Genomic DNA, 22,500 nt, shown 5'->3' with positions numbered 1-22,500 from the left:
AATGTACGAGAATGAATGGTCTATATAAGTTTTGTGAAGAATTTCAAGCAGACGTAATACAAATTTCTTACACAAAGACTGACCTACTTCTGGTCAGCTTCATTTTCCTTCGGTTTTCATTCACAAGATTCATTAGACAAGACTATTATTATTTTCCACGACAATGACGGAGAAGGAAGAGGAGAACGAAGAAAATAAAACATTGCCTTCCTTTTAACAATGTGTTGAAAATATAATGTTCAGATGTGATAAAGAAGAAAGACAAGAAATAATGTGGCAGGAAATGTCACTTCTGAAGGTGGGCAGAGAGAGGCAGGCAGGAGGCTGGCAGGAGGCAGGCAAGTTAGGTAACAGGTGGAGGCGGTGAAGTCTTACACTGTCCACCTTAATTAGATGAAGTGAGTAAACAATAATAACATAACACACGCTTGTCACGCTTCCTCGACGCTCCAGGTTTCATCAACTAACGCCCACGCCTCTCTCTCTCTCTCTCTCTCTCTCTCTCTCTCTCTCTCTCTCTCTCTCTCACACACACACACACACACACACACACACACACACACCGAAGATTAAATCCAGCACAGCAGTAAACAATGCTCTACCTTTAAGAAAGTAATTTCGTCCGCAGTTGCTGGGCTCCTGATTCTCTGTCTTTATTTCACCCTGAGGAGATTATGTTAAAGAGTCCCTCCAAACACTGACGTAAGGAGGGCGTCGAAGAGGTAGGCAGGTGTTTCAAGATCCCTCAAAGTGTAAAGGGAAGATAACACTCACTACTGCATACTTTTCTTAATCACTCTTTTTCAAGGCGTTAGGGTGTTTGTCTCAAAGTAGAAATAGGAAAAAGATTATTTATTTTACAGCTTCCCAATAATTTAGTACTGGCTATCTTTTTGTATTATTTTCAAAGGTATCTTGATAAGTTTCTGTCAAATTTAAGTCGTAGGAAAAAGAAAAAATTAAGGCGATAGTGGTAGTGATGAGAGTAGTAGTAGTAGTAGTAGTAGTAGTAGTAGTAGTAGTAGTAGTAGTAGTAGTAGTAGTAGTAGTAGTAGTAGTAGTAGTAGAAGTTGAAGTAGTAGTAGTAGCAGTAGCAGTAGCAACAGCACCAGCAGTAGCAGTATTATTATTATCATCGTTATTAGTGGTGCAGCAGCAGCAGCAGCAGCAGCAGCAGCAGCAGCAGCAGCAGCAGCAGCAGCAGCAGTGGCAGTGGCAGCAGCAGCAGCGGTGCATTATTATCATCATCATCGTTGGTGGTGGTGGTGGTGGTGGTGGTGGTGGTGGTGGTGGTGGTGGTGGTGGTGGTGGTGGTGGCAGCAGCAGCAGCAGTGTAGCAGCAGCAGCAGCAGCAGCAGTGGTGGTGGTGGTGGTGGTGGTGGTGGTGGTGGTGGTGGTGGTGGTGCAGCAGCAGCAGCGATGGTAGTATGGTGGTGGTGGTGGTGGTGGTAACAGTTGCGGTAATAATGATGGTGGTGGTAGTGGTGGCAGCAGCAGTAGTAGTAGTAGTAGTAGTAGTAGTAGTAGTAGTAGTAGTAGTAGTAGTAGTAGTAGTAGAAGAAGTAGTAGTAGTAGCAGCAGTAGAAGTAGCAGCAGCACCACCACCAGCAGTAGTAATAGCATTAGTAGTAGTAGTAGTAGTAATAATTATAGTAGTAATAGTAGTAATAAAAGTAGTAGTACCTGCTAACATTATGATGGACAGGTTATAAAAGACTATTATGTTTAGATCAGATTAGGCAGGGATGTTATTTGTACTCTCATGTTTTGACTAACAATGAACTAACTTTTCTTTCAGCTTCTCGCACAAACAGTCAGAGACACTCGTGCCGTTGTAAGCAAATGTTCCAGTTCTTATTTTAAGCTATTCCTCACTATCTACATTCTGTCCCTCCCTTACTTCATTCCCCGCTACAGGAAGCCCTGGTATTATTATTTTCTTATCGTGCTTTTTTTTCTGCGTGTGTGTTGTGGTGCACGTGTTAATGTTGTCTTTCTACTGTCCTTCTAAACTCTTGCCACGATGTGTTGCGGTAGTGTAGAGTTGTAGTAGCGTCAAGAGTGGCAACTAGCTCGTCTGTACAGATTAGCAATCTGGACGCGATTCTAACACCACCACTAAAAGAACTTTTGTGTCATCTTGGGTGTGATTTGTCATAGTAGCTGTGTCGTCAGGTTCCTTGTTTTTTCTTATGTTTGTATTCGTATGAAATGACTAGTGTTTTTCTTTTTGATACTTGAGCACCAGAATTTTTTTCGCACAATGTTTGTCGTATTCCCAAACACACGTCATTATCTAACCAAAATGACTACATAATATTACTGCAATAATCAGATATATAGGTGTTTCAGTGTTTTCCTGTAGCTTACGTCGAAAATGTAATCTAATCTAATCAATCAAATCGTTATCTATGTTGTGTTGTCTGTCTGTTTATCTGTCATGTGCATTTGTACAATACGTACTAATTTATTCGTATTTTTGTGTTGTTGTGTTTACTATCTAAATATACGCTGTCCTTTCTGGTATACTATTTGTGATTTCTATTCTATTAGTAGACTATGTAGTGTAATGTGTGTGTGTGTGTGTGTGTGTGTGTGTGTGTGTGTGTGTGTGTGTGTGTGTGTGTGTGTGTGTGTGTGTGTGTGTGTGTGTGTGTGTGTGTGTGTGTGTGTGTGTGTGTGTGTGTGTGTGTGTGTGTGTGTGTGTGTGTGTGTATCCGCGCTTGACCGCGCTTGCGCGTCCGAGATTATACCACGTTGAATGCTGTTCTCTTTCTCTAATAAGCTAGGTTAAGCAATGATGAGTTTGGTTAGTGCTTGCATGCGTGACATCACTTTGATTGGCTGTGTGTGTGTGTGTGTGCATATGTGTGTGTGTGTGTGTGTGTGTGTGTGTGTGTGTGTGTGTGTGTGTGTGTGTGTGTGTGTGTGTGTGTGTGTGTGTGTGTGTGTGTGTGTGTGTGTGTGTGTGTGTGTGTGTGTGTGTGTGTGTGTGTGTGTGTGTGTGTGTGTGTGTGTGTGTGTGTGTGTGTGTGTGTGTGTGCAGGCGAGCACGTTCGCAGTTTCTGGTGCCCTCTTGATCAGACTTCTCGTGAGACACAGATATGGAGAAGGAAGCGGGTTGATTATTACACATGCATGTGAAGAGAGTCGATGGAGCGGCTGGTGTGAGAGGTGATGCTCCGGGGATTACATAGCACCGTTTAAAGGAGTATCAAAGCATTGGATTTGTGTGTACAGTATGGTGGAAAAGTAGATGGTGATTGCATTGTGTATTTGGTGAATGATGAGTGAGATTGAGGCCAGTGAACAATAATTATAGAGTGAGGTCTGGAAATGAGGCACACAGTAAGACGTCGTTTGCTTTGATGTGAGAATGGTGTTGCGAAATGAATGAAGTGTTTCTCTGAGTCAGTAGAGATAGTAAAGATTTGTAGGAGAAAAAAAAAATTTGTCCTTTCACTTTGCAGTGAATCTTTGATCAGTATCAGACAAAAAAAAAAAAGTAATATGTTTAACCTTATTGAAAACAAATTTAGAGATATGTGAGGAAACTAGTCCTCAAATGAAACTATACTAGACTAAAATGATTTGTAAAGATTCAATACAGATCATCAAGATATAAGTCAAACTGCTACACAAAAATTATAAATGGAAATTAAATTAATGTTTATTCAGTATAGAAATTATCACGTGTTGGCTTATGACAACTATATTCTTAAATTATCATCGATATAGATAACATTTGAGTGCAGAATGAACGGATGAAACATCTCATTTCAGCGGAAGTGAGTCTTTAATATTAGCGTGAAAGAGAAGTGTGTGAGTTAATGTTAATGTATTTCTTTATATTTTCTCTGTTCCAGCCACGCGCTCAAGCTCTTACAGACACCAATGCCATAGTAAGCTGAGCACGAATCGTGTCCACGTGACAAACATTTTGTTGTTGTCAAGTGTTGTGCATAAAGCCAGTTACTAATGTCCCAATAAGTCACGTAGCAGCTTTCCTCTGGGTGGTGCTTCTCAACACCCTGCTGCCTAAAACACGCCACTCCTGCCCTCTGGCGACTCCCGTGGCCATTAATTACTGCTAGTGTGTGACCGTTACTGATTAAAGCATGATTGCTTGTAATTACTAAATGACATAAGCTGTTAATGAAAATGTACATTTTTTTATAAATTCAATAAAACATATACATAATTCAGTGTGCTAGTGTGAGACATTAAGCAGTCATAAACAAACAAATGTCTTAGAAGCAGAAAATAAACGGACAGAGCCAGACAAAGATACAAACGGAAAAGCACGTCCACAAACACAAAGAACCGCCTTTCTCCTTACAGCTTGCTAAAAAAGGGTTATCATCTCCAATATTATCAAAGAGCAAGTAGCAAGTGTACTGTGCCACGCCAAACTTTTTCCCTTTTAAAAAGTTATATATAAGACTCACAGTCATCATATGTTTATCGCATTTTTGTTCTGAATATAAAAAGGAACGATAAGATATTCATATAACTTGTCTTAAAAAGCTTAAAGAAAAACAACATGAAATTCCAGGAAAACATCATATTAACCATGCCAAGAACAAGTTTTGCTATAAAACAAATATCTTTCATATTTCTTTTCATGTAGGAGGGAAACCCGCCAAGAGCAACAAACAATTGTGATAAAAAAGAAAAAGCTCTCTGGAGCCGATCCTCAAACAGAGTAAAAAAAAAAAAAAAGTTAGCTAAAAGAATGGGATAAATGTCTCGAAATAATAATAACAAAAACATTAAAACAATCCTCCGTTACCTAGAAACTCCCTGTATTATTCATGCCGGTAAAGAGAGATAAAGAAATTAATATTACCCATTAGCCGTCCTTGCGTGTGTTGCATCAGGCCACATTCCTTCCAGACAGAATGCTCGCAGCCGCCCGACACAATGGTTCGTACTTTGAAATTCTCTTAGGTTTCACTTGGGCGGTTTTCAAAGATGGTACAGATTACTAGTTAAGTTCTTATACGCATTTTTCACCATTAATGATGTGTTATTGTTTGACTATCCCTTGAATGATGGTAATATCCTTCAAAACACAAATAACTTTTACAAAAATTTAGTTGGAAGTTGCAAAAAAGACTCAGAAATGTTTAATCAAGAATATAGTCGCATGTCCTTTGTTGTAGTATCTCAGTCGAGTCTCATGCAAGCTTATTACTTACCTTTACGAAATTGGCATTCACTCTTCACAAAAAAAAAAAAAGGAAAAGTTGAAAAGCCGTCATCCATATTCTTATAGTTTCAGTATCTAAGCTACTTTTGACCAGGCAAGGGTATTTGCCTGATTAAAATTAATTTTGCACCATCAAGGGAAAAAACACGACTAAGACCTTAAATAACCTCAAATAATCATGTGTGACCTATGAAATTAAAACTTATGAGAGAAGAAAGCCTTTCAGAATAATGATCCAATAAGATATCAATCTTACGAGTGCTGACTATAACAATGAGGATAACACCTGTTAATTGATAAACCTTGCATGATATCACTGAACGTAATTGAATTCAAAGGCAACTGCATGGTTGATATACTCCATTATTCTTTCTCCTGTCAGTGATACCTTGAAAACATGCTCTAAATTTGGACCACACAGACAGATTCATTAATCCTGAGAAAAATCTAAGGCCGTTAAATATAGTCCGAACTAATTCAACACTGACTAACCCTTTAACAGACTGTGATGATAAAGACGTTTGTAGAATAGCTCTGATGTCTCTCATCTACTTTAAACCAAGACAAAGAAAGACTTGCATGCTAAGGAAAATTATCTCTACCACTTTGATGTGTTTAACTTAGGTGTACTTGCGCCATCACCTCATCACCACCACCACAACCACCACCATTACCATAAAACCAATCATTACAATACCTCGTCTTATATTCACTACCTTAGACACCACCACGATCACCATCACCATCACCACTAACACTACTAACATCAACACCTCTACTATCACCACCAACATCATTATGTTCACCAACATTACATCAGCACCACTACCACCACCACCACCACCACCACCACCACCACCACCACCACCACCACGCCCTTCAACCCTCCGTTACGTGATGCAGAGGCGTTATCTTTCTCCCCTACACTCTCTAACACGAACATAAAGTAACACCTATCCCAAAATAACATAATACGCTCTCCACCTCTCATCACCTCTCTCTCTCTCTCTCTCTCTCTCTCTCTCTCTCTCTCTCTCTCTCTCTCTCTCTCTCTCTCTCTCTCTCTCTCTCTCTCTCTCTCTCTCTCTCTCTCTCTCTCTCTCTCTCTCTCACACACACACACACACACACACACACACACACACACACACACACACATGATAAAAATTACCTATGCATGATATTTCACTTCATAATCGCTACCTCCTACCTCACGCTAAGCAGAATTAAACCTAAACACACTTAAAAACATGCTCTAAATTACGTTATATAGAAGCACACGATTAAACCCGGTGAAAAATAAAACACAACCAGAACAAAAGAGTTAAAATAAACAGTGGTATATGTTACGTTAGTCTGTGTGAAGTGACATGACGTGACGCAAACGTGGTAATATACTTCCGGTGTTCATGTTACGATCCAATGCGGAGTTTGTAGCCAGTGACCGGAAAAAAAGGAAGGGGATGCCATGGACAGTGATGGGAGGTAATGGGAAGGGTCTGAAGTGATGAAGAGTAGAGGAGTGGAAGGGTAAACGAGGTGGCGAAATGGGTAATTGGGGAGAGGGATGGATAGTGCTGGGTAGAAGTGACGTAGAGTAGATAGGGAATGATATGGGGAACGTAGATGAGGAATGAGTGGTGCTGAGGAGTGATGGATAGGACTGAAGGAAGATGGATCATGAAGGGTAGGGTGAAATGTGGAACAATGGAGATGGATGGGACTGAGGAAGAAATATCTAGTGAAGGAGAATGATGAGAGATGGTGAGTTAACATTTCAACATAGAAAGACAATGAAGATATAGAGGGTTAAAAATGCATGTGAACTTCGCAAATCAAAACCTGAGCTTAAACTACACATAGGGAAATTGTACTTTAATCTTTCATCTTACTTAGTTTCTATTAACCCTCTGCAAATATGCCCTTTACCTTTTGTTTTGTAGGACTAACACGCTTTTCAGGATTCAATGTTCGCGTGAGTCATCTAATACTAGCGTGACTTTGTTCTGTTTAGTGGTGGACCAGCTGGGAATAGTGTTTGGGGATCGGTGACTCAGGTAACAAGACTTACTGATATGGTTACGAGGGTGATTCATTGGCAAGGGTAGCAAGGTTGAGTGAGTACTAGGCTAGCAAGGATGGGTCAATAGCCGGTATGATGGTAATGAATAACAAGCATGGGTGAGAAAAGCGATTCATAGGCAGGGGTGGTAGGAAGGGAGAGGCAATTCAGTGGGAAGGAGTGGATAGAACAAAGAAAGGAAACAATGCAGGACTACAACAAACAGCTGTAACTAATATATATATATATATATATATATATATATATATATATATATATATATATATATATATATATATATATATATATATATATATATATATATATATATATATATATATATATATATATATATATATATATATATATATATATATATATATATATATATATATATATATATATATATATATATACCCAAACATTAAAGCAGCACTAACTACAAATATGGAAAATATAAATCGTCAACATAAACTCAAATAAACCCTGATAAACTATGCATGGGTGTTCTCTATGGACGTGTTCCGTTCAGTGTTTATAACCAAGCGTGAGTGAAACGTGTGCTGGTGTCCATGTTCTGATAATAGCTTTACATCACGTACAGTTAACACAGGAAGTGATGTCACGAAGTCACACTGAATACCATATCTATAAGTCAAATAAGAATTGAAATATGAACTCCTGGACCACTTTAAGATCCATAAAAAAGACTAGAATTTAACTACTTATGTAATACCTTGAAGAAACTATCAGATATCTACATTTGATTTTAATACTTCTACACTCGACATCACTTCCTAACGAAACTGTACATATTATATTTATTTTACTAATCTTGCGTGATTGTTTTTGTTTTTTTCCAGCCAACCGCAGCAGTACTCGAAGACAGTCGTTCAATAGTAAGACTATTTATAATCATTTTCCTTCATTCACTCGTATTCTGATTGGTGTGGCTGTTCCCTCTCCCGGGGCGGATTGGCGGGTTAATGTTGCATGCATGAAGTCAAATTGGTCTTTCCCCTCGCCATATAGTTAATTTTGCCAGTCCCCTTTGGAGCCTCAGTTAATTATCATGCTCTCTCTCTCTCTCTCTCTCTCTCTCTCTCTCTCTCTCTCTCTCTCTCTCTCTCTCTCTCTCTCTCTCTCTCTCTCTCTCTCTCTCTCTCTCTCTCTCTCACTGGCTACCTACCTGTGTGTGTGTGTGTGTGTGTGTGTGTGTGTGTGTGTGTGTGTGTGTGTGTGTGTGTGTGTGTGTGTGTAAAGAGAGAGAGAGAGAGAGAGAAGGAAGAATTTAACACACATACATACACACACACACATACATACACACCAGTGAGGCAACATTTGCATAAGACTAACACGCTAGGTAAACAAAACAGGACAAACAAGGAAAACAAGCAAACAAACACTCGCTATCACGATGCCTCGCTCTTCCCGACCTCCTATGAATATTTAACAAACAAGTGTGTGTGTGTGTGTGTGTGTGTGTGTGTGTGTGTGTGTGTGTGTGTGTGTGTGTGTGTGTGTGTGTGTGTGTGTGTGTGTGTGTGTGTGTGTGTGTGTGTGTGTGTGTGTTGACCCAGTACTTCCCCTAAGTTTCTTGTTCTTATTTCCCTATTTACTTTTCCCTTTGTTAGCTATAAATTTCTAAAATTGCTCTTGGCCTAGACTACTTCAACCTTCTGGCAATTACAAACATTATTTTCTTCCACCTTGGGACGATGCATTCCTTATATCTATGTAATATATATATATATATATATATATATATATATATATATATATATATATATATATATATATATATATATATATATATATATATATACATATATTAATGAAATCAAAATAAAATCATCGCCTTTATATTCATCAAATTTCAAATCTCATTTTTTAATCAGTTCATTTTTCAGTACTTCGTCAAATAATTACCAATAGAAATACGGGATAATCTCAATGGAGATTTAAACATAATCATATTTCTCTGTATGTCTATCGGTTTATTTGCTTTTCTTTCTCTAACAAACAATATTTTACGATAATCTACCTTACTTAACCTACTATATTACGTTCCATATTACATATGTTTTCTTCACTTCTTTGTCGCCACCGCTTTGCTCCTCTTGAATTGCAATGAAACCAGGGAGCAGGTCCTGACGAAGGAACCCTCCCACTTCCTTTATACCACAAGTACACACGTACAACTAGGTCTTACCAAATACAACAAAGTAAATACGTACTTCTACATAAACCAAACACACATGCACAAGCTTACGTACGACCGCACACACACTAACTCACTCACTCACACACACACACACACACACACACACACACACACACACACACACACACACACACACACACACACACACACACACACACACACACACACACACACACACAGACTCACAGACTCACTCACTCACTCACTCACTCACACACACACACACACACACACACACACACACACACACACACACACACACACACACACACACTCTAGAAAACTTCTCTTTTGTTCCAACACTCCAAGGGTCACATAATGAGCGACTTTTAAGAGCATTTCTTTACAACTTGGATGCCTACTTTTCTGTCTCTCTCTCCCTTCTCTCTCTCTCTTTCAATCTCTCTCTCTCTCTCTCTCTCTCTCTCTCTCTCTCTCTCTCTCTCTCTCTCTCTCTCTCTCTCTCTCTCTCTCTCTCTCTCTCTCTCTCTCTCTCTCTCTCTCTCTCTCTCTCTCTCTCTCTCTCTAACTCAAGTATTTTCACCGCAGAAAGTTGTGGTGAGATTTTGTGTAAAGTTTAGGAGAAAAGTACTCAAGTTTACACTCCTTTTAAAATCCAGCTCGGGAATGCTGCCGCTTTCTTTCCTGTTTATATAAACTCTCTCTCTCTCTCTCTCTCTCTCTCTCTCTCTCTCTCTCTCTCTCTCTCTCTCTCTCTCTCTCTCTCTCTCTCTCTCTCTCTCTATCTATCTATCTATCTATCTATCTATCTTTATCCATCTATTTATTTTCTTTTAATTCCTGTTGTTAGCTTTAATGTTTTTTATAGTTGCTCCTTTTCCTACTAAGTGAGTAGGAAATTCATTTCGACTTTTGTGGTGTTTGTAACTTTTCTTATTGTTGTCATGTGCTTCATGAATTCAATTATTATTATTATTATTATTAATATTATTATTATTATTATTATTATTTTTATTGTTATTATTATCATTTATTATTGTTATTATTATTAACATTATTATTAACATTATTATTATTATTATTATTATTATTATTATTATTATTATTATTATTATTATTATTATTATTATCATTATTATTATTATTGCTATTATCTTTGTTATTATTATCATTGTTGGTTTTATTACCGTTTTTATTATTACCATTACCATTATTATCATCATTATTATTATTATTATTATTATTATCATTATTATTATTATTATTATTATTATTATTATTATTATTATTATTATCACTATTATTATTGATATTGTTATCATTCATGTTGCTATTATCTGTAATAATACTATTATTATTGTCATTAGTATTATTACTAATATTATTATTACCATCATTATTTTTGTTACTCTTATTATTGTCATTGTTATTACTGCAATTTCTATTATTACTATTACTACTACCATTACTACTACTACTACTACTACTGCTACTGCTACTACTACTACTACTACTACTACTACTACTACTTCTACAATTATTTCTACTACTACTATCATAACTTTCATTATTATTGTAGCTGTTGGTGGTGTTTCTGATGTTGATTTCTTATTTTTTCTTATAGTAATTATCAATTCATTTATTCATGTATTTACAGTATATATGGTGGATGATTTATCATAAGTTAGTAGACTGCTATTTCTTCTTTGTGTGTTGTTCAAAGTTGTACAAATATTGAAAGAAAATCGTATCTTTAGAAATCACAGAAACTTTAGTAGTCGTTAATGTAAAGTTTTGGGAAAAGAGCTAAACCAGATTGTATTTAATTATGTATATAACTCTATGACCAAAAGAAAGATGATGGAATCTTAGTAAACGGGAGGAAAAACATACGCAGATAATACAGAAAAATAACATTACTTATCTAGAGAATGGAGTACGTGTGTCATCTTAATGTGAGAGTAATTATCTATTTCCCATGTGAATCGTGGGAGGGTTTTGTGTTGGAGGCAGACACAGAGGAATAAAAATTTTGTAAGTGATTACTAATTCATGTTTCCTTCCCCTCCTCCCTTTCCTTTCTCCACCACATCCATTCCCTTCATCCATTCTACTCTCTACTCCCCTTCTACTCCTACTCTTTTTTCTTTCCCTCCCGCTATTTCTACATCATTCCTTTAATCCATTCCTACGACCTTCCTTCTCTCCTTCATCTTTTCCTTACGCCATTACTTATTGTTTATTTCCTCCTCCATTCCTCCTCCTTCTGCTCCAACCCTCTTCCTTCATCTCCCCCTCTCCACCTTTTCTCTCTTATCTTTCACTTTTTTACCTCCCAATCCACTTCGTCCTTTGATTTCTTTATCCTTTCACCTTTTACCTCCACCTCTACTTTGTTCCCTCCTTCGCTCCTCCCATTATTCCCTCCTCCCCTCCACCACAGCCTCTCGCAACAGCAGTCACAGAGCTTCGTACTACAGTAAGAACAAGCTCTAACTCTCTCTCTCTCTCTCTCTCTCTCTCTCTCTCTCTCTCTCTCTCTCTCTCTCTCTCTCTCTCTCTCTCTCTCTCTCTCTCTCTGACGTTGTGTTGGTGTACTTTTGCAACACTCAACTAGTCGATGATTTCACAACTTTTTTATGTATTTTTGTGCAGTATAAATATTTTTCATTGGACAAAAGTTTTAATGTCACTCTATGCTAGAAGGAAAACTCTTATCCTGCTTCCTGGTGTGAGTATCGTAGAGTGTACCTGAATATTTTTTTCCTGTAGGCACGTCTAACTGTAGCACTTTTTTTCATATATACATGTATCCACCTGTATCTGGAGAAGTATATAATGGTCTTTTGAAAGATGTGCCGCACCCTTCTCCTCTCTCTCTCTCTCTCTCTCTCTCTCTCTCTCTCTCTCTCTCTCTCTCTCTCTGTCTGTCTCTACGGTAGCGCTTGTTCGGTCTCTTTCTCTTTCTTTCTGCTTTCTCTGGTCCTCGCAATGCGCCGCCGCCTCCCCCGTGCCGCCCGCCTCCTCAGGTCAGCGTCTCCTCCTCGACACTCGATGTTTGTACTTGTTATTCAGTCCCCTCAGTCCTGTTTCACTTTTGTCTTAGTCCTTTATCTCCTTTTCTTCTTTTTTTTTTTCTTCTCCTTTACTCGCTTCCTATTTGTTTTCCTCTATTGTCTCTCTCCTCTCTCTCTAATAGTCTTTTATTCTCTCTCGACCTGCTTCAGTTCTGTCTTTGCAATCTCTTTCCCTTCTCCCTCCACCTAAATCTTATACAATCTTCTCTCTCTCTCTCTCTCTCTCTCTCTCTCTCTCTCTCTCTCTCTCTCTCTCTCTCTCTCTCTCTCTCTCGATTTTTTAATACCCTCTCTTGCCTTTCTTCTTTCTCTCCCTCCACTGTAAGTCTTAATTCATATGTTTGCTGTTCCTTGGTATCTCTTTATAACCGTACATGTATGCCTCTACTTTCAGGTTTTTTTAGTGTTACTCTCACAGATTCCTTCTTAATGTATGCTGTAAAATGTTCCCTTTCTCCCCTAAATAATTTCATGTTACTGAGCTTAAGTTTCCTCTGTGTTGTATAATGTTTCTTTTTTCTTCCATGTTCTTTTTTTTCTGCTGTTTATTTTTCTCTTCTTATGTCTCTGAACTATGGTATGAAATATCTAATTTTTCCCTTGTACCACCTTTCGTTACCGTGCTTAAATTTCTGTTCCTCATATTTCGCTTCTTTTTCTTCTCTTTCTCCTTCGGTGCTGATGATGCTTCTCTCCTGAAGGGCAAAGCGTATTACTATTTTGTCTCTGAACTAGTGTGTGAAATGTTCCCTTTTTCCCTTATATTCCCTTTCGTCACCGTGCTTATGTTCCCTGTTTCTTGTATATGGCTTTCATTTCTCTTTCTTTCCCGCCGCTGCTGCTTCTCTCTTAAGGGCAAACCGTCTTACTCTTGTGTCTCCCGCAGAGAGTCGCCAGCAGACCCCGGAGGTACCCCCAAGCACCGCCGATGACAGCCAGCAGGTGAGCAGCGTCCCCCCAACACCCCATCACAGCTTCCCCTCCTGTCCTCTACTCCTCCGCCACCCAGTCACCTGCGCCTCAGCCTCCGCCTCTCAGCTTTTTCCTTTCAACCTTTCACAAACACTCCCTTGTCTTTCTTGCTCTTGCTTAGCCCTTTTGGTTTCTTCATCCTAACTCTCTCCTTCTTTCCTTTCTTCCTTGCCTCTCTACCTCCCTTTAAGCCTCCTCTTTTCCAACTCTTCTCCCATTCTTCCTTGCCATCCATAACACTTTTTACTTCTACAATTAGGTTTCTTAATCATCTCGTCATTTTGAATTTGTCATATATTCAAATTCTTTCTTGTTTACCTCCTTCCTTTTCCTCCTTTCTCTCAGTTCCATACTTCTCCTTAGGTTCTCCTATTTCTTTTTTTTTCCTCGTTTTTAATTTTCTTATATATGGCTTTCTCGTCTTGCCCTATCTTCTTCTCTTTTACTCCTATATTATCTTATTTCTAAATCCTGAGAGATTCTTGTTTCCGCTTTGGCTTCCTCATCGCAACTCTCTTCCTCTACCATCATTTCTTCTCATTTCTACTTTATGACTACTTATTCTTCCCTTGGCTTCCTTCACCTAAGACTCCCAACCTTTCTCTCTCTCTCTCTCTCTCTCTCTCTCTCTCTCTCTCTCTCTCTCTCTCTCTCTCTCTCTCTCTCTCTCTCTCTCTCTCTCTCTCTCTCTCTCTCTCTCTCTCTCTCTCTCTCTCTCTCTCTCTCTCTCTCTCTCTCTCTCTCAACATTATTATCATCATCGTCATCAGCATCATCTCTTAATGCTGCTACCTGATTGTCTCACATTGTTTTCCTTATGTTCTATTCTATTTTCCTAAGTATTAGCAAACAAAAGGGAAGTGTAAATATGATGGCGCCAAAAAAAGCATATATCCAAGAGCCCCCAGCCCCCTACCCCGCCCCCGGGTGACTCCTTAGCGTAAAAGTTTTATTGTACCTCAGGGAAGCTTTCTCACGACTTTTCCTCTTCCTATTTCATTTTTATTTTATTTTTTTCTCCTTCTACTGGAGATGCGATGTTTAAGCTCCTTGGTCTATGACTTTTCACTGCATTGATAGTGTTGGTGTGACATCTGACGGTGATGGTGGTGGTGGTGAGAGTGGTTGTCTTACTGATGGTGATAATAGTGGTGATGCTAGATGTGGTGGTGGTGGAGCTGGTAGTAGTAGAGGTTGTGGTGGCGGTGGTGGTTATAGTGATGTGGTGATGGTGGCATTGATGTGTAAAGACTGTTAGGAAGAAGGATGAGAGTGAAGTTTGTAATAATGTGACTCAAAGAGAAAAAAATGCCGCTACAATTCTTTTTCCGGCAGAAAGATATACGCAGGGGGAACAAATTACAGCAGTAAACTCTAGCGGCCCTCATGATGGTGTTTGTGGCGAAGAGATCAGTCGGATTCTCACAGTTGCTTCTTCCAGTGGCAACGCAGCATCCTCACTTAACTATCAATAGAACCATGCATACACTCATAAAGAAAAAGCTATTATTTCTAGTACGCTTTATGAAAATAAATATTCAAAACAAAATAAAAAAAATTGAAATTCTATTATTATTAAATCAGTGAAATTCTTACTAAGTTCTTGGAAAGTCTAATAACATCTATTAAATCAGTGAAATTCTTACTAAGTTCTTGGAAAGTCTAATAACATCTCTAGACACTGTAAAAATGAGTCTGCAAAAAACAATGAGCTGTCTAGGAAGCTGAAGTAGTGATGCGGCGCTGCTGTGTGACCCTTGTGCCTTTGGAGGTATTGACAAGTGCGACGCCGTGGGGGATGAGACTCACGATGGCGCTCTTTAATCCACCAAACACTAGATTGAACCTATCCATATTGTTCCCGACTCTTCCCGCCCTCCCGCCTTCCCGCCTCTTTCCCAACCTCACTCATCTGCCTCCTCCGCGACTGTTTTCCATCTCATGTCAGTCTTCTTGTCTTTTCTTCCCGTTCCTTTCTGTCCTTTTCAGTCAACTCCTTCCTATTGCATCCCATTTCTTCCCATTCCCGTCCGGTTTTCGTCCCTTTCACTGGCCTGTCATACTTCCTCCTGCTCAGTTCCCACTGCATCCCGTTCCTTTCTATCCCTTTAAATCCCTCCATGTTTTCTTCCCGCCCTTTTCCCGTCCCTTCTCATTCCCCTCCCGTCCTTCCCCTTCCTGTGAGCGTTGAAGGCCAGTGGTTAATGGATCCGTCGCGCAGCATCGATCCGCAGAGGGTGAGGGGACAGCACTCCAGGAAGTGACTTAAGCTGGGTCAGATGTTGCTTTTTCTCATCCGCCTACACTGTTGTCCTCTACTCCACTTCACTTCATTCCACTCTGATTCACTCCACTGCCTTTATTTTTTCCTTCAATTTTTTTTCATTCTCCTATTATTCTGTTCGACACTTTATTCCACGTTACTATATTTCTTTTATTTGTTTATTCTATCTCCTTTATTTTTTTCTTTCTTTGTTTATATTTTCTCTTTATTTGTGACTATATTTTCTTTATTTCTTTATTCTTTCTTCTTTATATTTTTCTTAATTTTTTTCTTCATTTATTTTCATGTATTTTTGTCAATTTCCATTTTCGCGTTGTATATCTTTCCTTTATTTTGTTTTATTTTTTTTCTATTATTTTTTCTATTTATTTTTCAGTTTTCCACACTCTTTTTCTTTATCTCTGACTTCCTCTTCTTCTATTACATATTTTCTGAAGCTTTCTCCGTATTTTTTTTATTTTCCTAATGCCGTGTTCTTCGTAACCTTCTTCCTCTCCTTTCCTGTTCTCGCTTCTATTTCTTCCTCTTCCCTTCCTCCTTCTATTTTTCTCCATGCACATTTTTATTAATTTCAAAAGGTTTCTTCAAGTTTTATTTTTATTCTTTCTCTTTAACAATCAATTCTTGCTTTTCTCTTTTCTCTTTTTCTCTTTATTTTTTTTTTTCTCGCTGCACTTTTCATCGATTTCATATACCTTTCTTCGTGTCTTCAATAAGCATGTTTTCCCTTCAGATTCTTATTAATTCTTTCCTTATTTATCTATCTTTATCTTTACTCCCTGCAATACTTTTCCTACGAAATTCTTGCTATTTTTCAAATGTTTTCTCTACTTTTTTATTCCCTTTTACAGATTTCACATCCTGAATTTTTCGTCTCATTTCCCCTCCTTTTTAGACTCTTTCCTCTCACTTCTATCCTTCCTTTTCGTGTTCCACTTTTCTCTACGCTCTTCATCATTTATCCATCATTTCTTCTATGGTCTTCATTTTTTTCCAAAATTCTTCTTTTCTCATTGTTCTCTCTTTCATTCTCATGTCATCCCCTCCCTTCTTATGCTTCTGTTTCCTATTTCCTAGCCCTCTGTGCTTCCGCTTTGTTCTTTCAGCCAGCCTTGCAGCGCCGTGGTCAGAGGAGAGGCTGTGAACAGATGCAGCACACACTCACGCCTCACGCCTTCCTTCCACAGGCAGGTGGAATGATGCTGACGCCCATGTGGGTGGTACGACTATCAGCGAGCCTGGGCATCCTGGGCGGTGCCTTTCTCTTCTCCGGCGTCAGTGTACTCACCAACAGTTTCGGCCAGTCCTTGCCGAGGGTTGGGGGCGAGGACAAGACCTCAGGCAACATATTCCTCGCCATTGGCTGTAAGTCTTCTTTTCCTTGGTTCTTGAAGGTTGTCAGTAAGTGTCGTGAAAGTTGAAGAATTAGGAACCATACATGAACACATTTACTATCCATTAACTAATATTTTTGGTGATAGATTAGAGTAAATGGTATTCATGTTCAGTAAGGTCACATAAAAATATCACGTAAATTTTTTTTTACCTGACATATAATAAAAATAATGTATCCAAAATACGAAGATAAATTCATTTAGCAGATTATTGTCACAAGCAAACTACAAACTTATCAACTTGATGTTACGTATTAATGGCATTTAGTTCTCTGGCTTGCTTCTCTATCCTTCCCCCCTTTCCCCACTCTCTCGCCACCATCACCATGAAGGTGTGTCCCTGGCTGTCTCTGCTGGCCTGGGCTATTATGGCTGCCGGAAACGCAAGAAGAAACAGGAAGATGACGCCAGCGACAGCGGCAGGGCACTAAGCTTCGCCCCTGCCCTGTCCACCACGGCCGACATGTTCCCGTGGCCATCCACGCCCTCCCACCAAAACCAGCCCATCGGTTCTCCCTACGTCACCCCCGCTGCTGGGGAACCCGCCTTCAATTCGGCCTACGCTAATTCCGGGGCAGAACCGCAATCCAGTTCACCCTCTGCTACGCCTGCTGCAGGAGAACCAGCCTTTGTCTCAGCCTCCTCTCCCAATGGGGAAGGCCCTGCCGCCTCACTCCCGGAACCCTCCTCGGATTCCGCCGCCGATGGGTCTCACTACACAGGGATCTCGGGAACACCACCGGCGATCCAGGACCAGGAGAACAACAGTGGGGCTTCAGTCGCCTTGTCTGATCCATCCCTGACCATGAACGCCGAGGCCTAAGCCCCCAGGGCAGGAGGTGCTACTCTTCCAGCGTCCAGCGAGTTCTCTGAAAGGCTCTCACTGGTATTTCTTACGTAGGTTTTTGTATTACATAAATAACTCTATTCTTCTATGTGAGAGAACGTATTTGTTAATTCTTGTTGATGCTAATAATGATATCTATTTACCTCTCTAGGTTCCATACATGGATATTCTTATCTATAGGTTGCATACATAACGGATATATCACATAAATCATGTTCGATGTCTACGTAAGCCACGTTCGCCAGCCTAGTTCTGACACGAGCCACAGGTGGTGAGCCGCCCGGCCCGCGCCAACAGGTGACAGCGACGCCAGCCGCCCCGCCACCCCACAATACCGCTCTATGGAAGCAAGAAGTTTAATTTTTGTTGGTGCTGGAAATGCGCGTGAAGTTCTGTACTTTTATGCCTTAGATAAGGCCAGCAGGGAAATTTGGCCCCAGAAAGAACTGCAAAAAAAAAGCTGGAATGTCTCAGATAATCGATCACCTGGTGGGGACACCAAGGTACAGCACCATCGCCTCTCCCCAGCACTCTACATTTTTATCTCATTAATATTAAATGAATGTCTATCGAGAAGAAAATCCCCATATGATTTTTTTCAAACATTTGTAACAGCGAGACGCCACGTGAAAGCTTATTCAGACTCAAACAGAAAAATACATAGGAAGATGGCAAGCACTGAGTGAGCGAGTGCCTGGGGCTGCTCGAGGAGCGCTGCCAAGCACCAGAGTGTTTCTCGTCATACTGCTGGCTACCCTCGCGGGTCGTCGTAGACCCCATAGCCCTGCACTGCTTCCTGCTGCGTGGTGGGTCATGGAGGGGCGGGGCAGAGCCGGGCGGTCAGGCTGCCGAGAGGCTGGCGGTGGGATTGAGTTGCTGATGCAATACAGACAATCAGGAAAATTTGTTATACGTGTGTTGATGTATAAGGAAGTCCCTTAATTCCGACGACTTTCTGAAAAAGGAACCAAATTTTTCAAATTTTGATGTAATGTAATTCTTTTTCCAACACGTTTCCATGTTTGTTTGTGAGACACAGTGCCGGGCTCGGGACCCGGCGGGGGACGTGGGGACGCCCAACACACAGGACTTATCACTCCGTTCCCGCTCCACTCCGGAGGCAGCTTCCCGGCGGGCTGGAGAAAACGCGGCCTCCCGGTGTGGGAAGCCTTCATGATCTCCGTCATACTAGACTTAATTCTATGCACACTGAATAAACTTTCATTAGTATAATAACCATGAAACTACTTCCACTCTTTAACCATTGCCGCAGCGCTTCGTAGAGTAAAGCTATAGACCATAGCGTATTTTCAGGCTTTGTAGTGTTGGGGAGGGAGGGAGGGAGGGAGGGAGGGGGGAAGGAGACGGGCTGAATGGCCCCTGGGAACAAGGCCACGGTGGCGTCAGTGAGTCGCGTGCCAAAGCCACCTGTGGTCAGGAACTATCCTGAAAAGCGTTCGCAATTCTGAGTCATTATAATCTTCACGAGGCCAAATTGTCCTGACCAGTGTTTCCCGCAGCTATTTCCGGGTTTCCATTTCGTCAAAATTAGTTAAACAAATGGTGTGTTCCCACCAAGCATTCCGCGAAGTATTTCCGATGTGATTGGGGATTTATAGTGCCAACACAATTAACTTTCGTAATACACTTTGTGACACAATAAAACGTATCCGACCAAAATGATTGTGACAAAACAAAATCAATGCCTGACTGTACCAATATTTTAATAATTCTTTAATATTCATATCGTATCCTGAGCTGTTTAGTTCCAATGGTGCCAAACCCGCGGTCCTTCGGTCATCACGCCCTTGACATTGCTCCTCTGTGATGGCATCCAGTTAACTAATTAATGTCTGTGCCTAGATTATCAATGATACCTTTCAGTGCCAAGGCGGGCAGGTGGTCCAGGTGTTTTGAGAGGCAGCGCCTCGCCTCGAAGGGTGCGCACGGGGGACCCACAGGGAGGCTGGAGGGGGAGAAAGACATGAAGCAACAATTAGGCTCCTATTTCTGATCTCAACGAAACTTGTGCTTCTTGAAAAATGCGCGCATATTTCAAACTAAGGTGAAGAGTGCCGTTCTTATTTTATCTATTTATTTTTTCTTCTTGTGGTGGAAAAGATGTAACTGCTTGGGAGTCATGACTCGCAGAAGAGTCGATTCACAAATGAATCTTTGTTGGGGATGTGAAATACGAAAATCGCATTTCCAATACTTTTTTTTCATATTTTTCTTTTTAATGAAGTAGTCCAAGCAGCGAGGACTTGGTGGCGTGAGACCCAGAAAGGTCATGTGAGGCGGGGGGATTGGTGGCAAAGATTCAGCTCGTGTTAATCGACATCCTTCAAAATGATTTCAGTGCCATTAATTTTGAGTAGAAGCGCATGCACGTAGCAGTAGCAGCAGAAGCACATTTGAGTACCGCAAAGCACACCAGTAACCTCCACAAGAAAGTGTTGGCCTGGTTCAAATACGCCAGGCAGCACCACCTCGGACATATCAGGTCAAGAGCTACGCCGGAAAAATCCTAGACACTGAAAATTAAAAACGAAATAGAATGTATCCTAATATGTAGTAGTTGCGCGTCAGCTTCAGTCCAGCATCCCTCTGACCGTCACTCCCTCTACCAAACTCGCCTCTCCAGCGCGTCTCTGTTCCCCAGCCTGCATCATTCCCGCTAGTGCAGGATAGTAAAGCGAAAAACACAAACTGCCTGACCGCTATAACTCCTAACCTAGTCACCCCTTAGCGCAGGATTCGTGGGGAGGAGAAGGGGGACAAGCAAACATACCATACATACATACATACATCTCCAGGTGTTATTGAGCCGTATTATTCATTAAGTAGACACCAATACCCTGGTAGCTTGTTTATGTTTACTAATCTCGTGTGTTCAGCGACGGAGGAGGACTCAGTGATTTGTGATTTTCTGGTTTTGCGAAGGATGACGATTGAGTGCTGGAACTTTGCAATGCGTGTGTGTGTCTGTGTGTGTGTGTGTGTGTGTGTGTGTGTGTGTGTGTGTGTGTGTGTGTGTGTGTGTGTGTGTGTGTGTGTGTGTGTGTGTGTGTGTGTGTTTGCGTGCGTGTGTGCATGTGCGTGTGCGTGCATGCCCGCAAGGCATGTGTGTGTAATTTAACTTAGGAAATACATAGCGTTGTTGATTGTGATATATGAAAGAGTGACAGCGTGGGAATGTCATCATCAGCATCATCAGTGTCATGAGCGAGTTGCCGTAATGAACGATGCAATCAGGAAGCGATAAATGTCAAGTAAATGTTAATTAATGTAAATATCAACGCATTTCTCGACAGCGAACTGAAGCTATGACGGACCAAAAATCACCAAGAGTGACGAAGCAAGATTGTAAAGATTGTAAAGACCGATATCTCTTTTTCCTATATTGCGTTGGCGGAAAGACAAGAATATCAATATGCAAAGTGATGACTCAGCGAAGAAAAGGTGATGTTCTTGATTTAAGTGAAGGGTTGTGAAAAGGTGAGACTACGAATGTTAGTAACGAAGTGAACAAAGTAGTCGCTTTTTCTCAAGATTTGTGCGAAAGTGTTCAGTGAAATATGAGCGTCAGTAACCTAACGCAGCCAAACCAAGAGAAAAGAAAAAGTAACCGAATAGATAGTGTATAAAAATGACAAGTGTATATATATATATATATATATATATATATATATATATATATATATATATATATATATATATATATATATATATATATATATATATATATATATATATATATATATATATATATATATATATATATATATATATATATATATATATATATATATATATATATATATATATATATATATATATATATATATATATATATATATATATATATATATATATATATATATATATATATATATATATATATATATATATATATATATATATATATATATATATATATATATATATATATATATATATATATATATATATATATATATATATATATATATATATATATATATATATATATATATATATATATATATATATATATATATATATATATATATATATATATATATATATATATATATATACACACACACACACACACACACACACACACACACACACACACACACACACACACACACACACACACACACTCACACAATAAAGCCTACTCATGATAAAAATTATTAGCAAGTTAATTAAAAACCGTATCAGAGAATATAATCAATAACGACAATAACAACATTAACAGGAATAAAGACATTACTGCTAATGAAAATAGTTAAACATACAATTAATATTATAAAAGCATTACAGTAAAGTAAAGACAGCCAAAGAACTATATAAAATGGCAATAATGACAATAATAACACAAATAATAATTAAAGTACATAGGAGAAGAAATCTAGACAAATAACATGGTGCACCAAATGTAACAATATTGCAAAAATACTTTGCAATTAATAAATA

General features: G+C 39.5%; 1 protein-coding gene across 7 annotated transcripts in view; it reads left to right on the top strand.

Moving 5' to 3' along the window:
* Positions 1 to 21,689, top strand: part of LOC123514262 — a 25,751-nt gene extending 4,062 nt beyond the window's left edge. The window contains exons 2-8 of one of the 7 annotated variants that reach the window (XM_045272017.1): positions 1,799 to 1,834; positions 3,867 to 3,902; positions 8,138 to 8,173; positions 11,906 to 11,941; positions 13,426 to 13,481; positions 16,983 to 17,160; positions 17,522 to 21,689. In XM_045272017.1, the coding sequence (XP_045127952.1) occupies positions 1,799 to 1,834; positions 3,867 to 3,902; positions 8,138 to 8,173; positions 11,906 to 11,941; positions 13,426 to 13,481; positions 16,983 to 17,160; positions 17,522 to 18,012 (869 nt within the window). In that variant the 3' untranslated portion in view covers positions 18,013 to 21,689. The remainder of the gene's footprint in view (positions 1 to 1,798; positions 1,835 to 3,866; positions 3,903 to 8,137; positions 8,174 to 11,905; positions 11,942 to 13,425; positions 13,482 to 16,982; positions 17,161 to 17,521) is intronic. The other 6 variants (XM_045272018.1, XM_045272019.1, XM_045272020.1 and 3 more) reach the window with 6 other exon arrangements.
* Positions 21,690 to 22,500: the final 811 nt, after the last annotated feature.

This window comes from Portunus trituberculatus, chromosome 37, assembly GCF_017591435.1.
Source record: "Portunus trituberculatus isolate SZX2019 chromosome 37, ASM1759143v1, whole genome shotgun sequence".
NCBI lineage: Eukaryota > Metazoa > Arthropoda > Malacostraca > Decapoda > Portunidae > Portunus > Portunus trituberculatus.
This window is presented reverse-complemented; position numbering and strand designations above follow the sequence as displayed.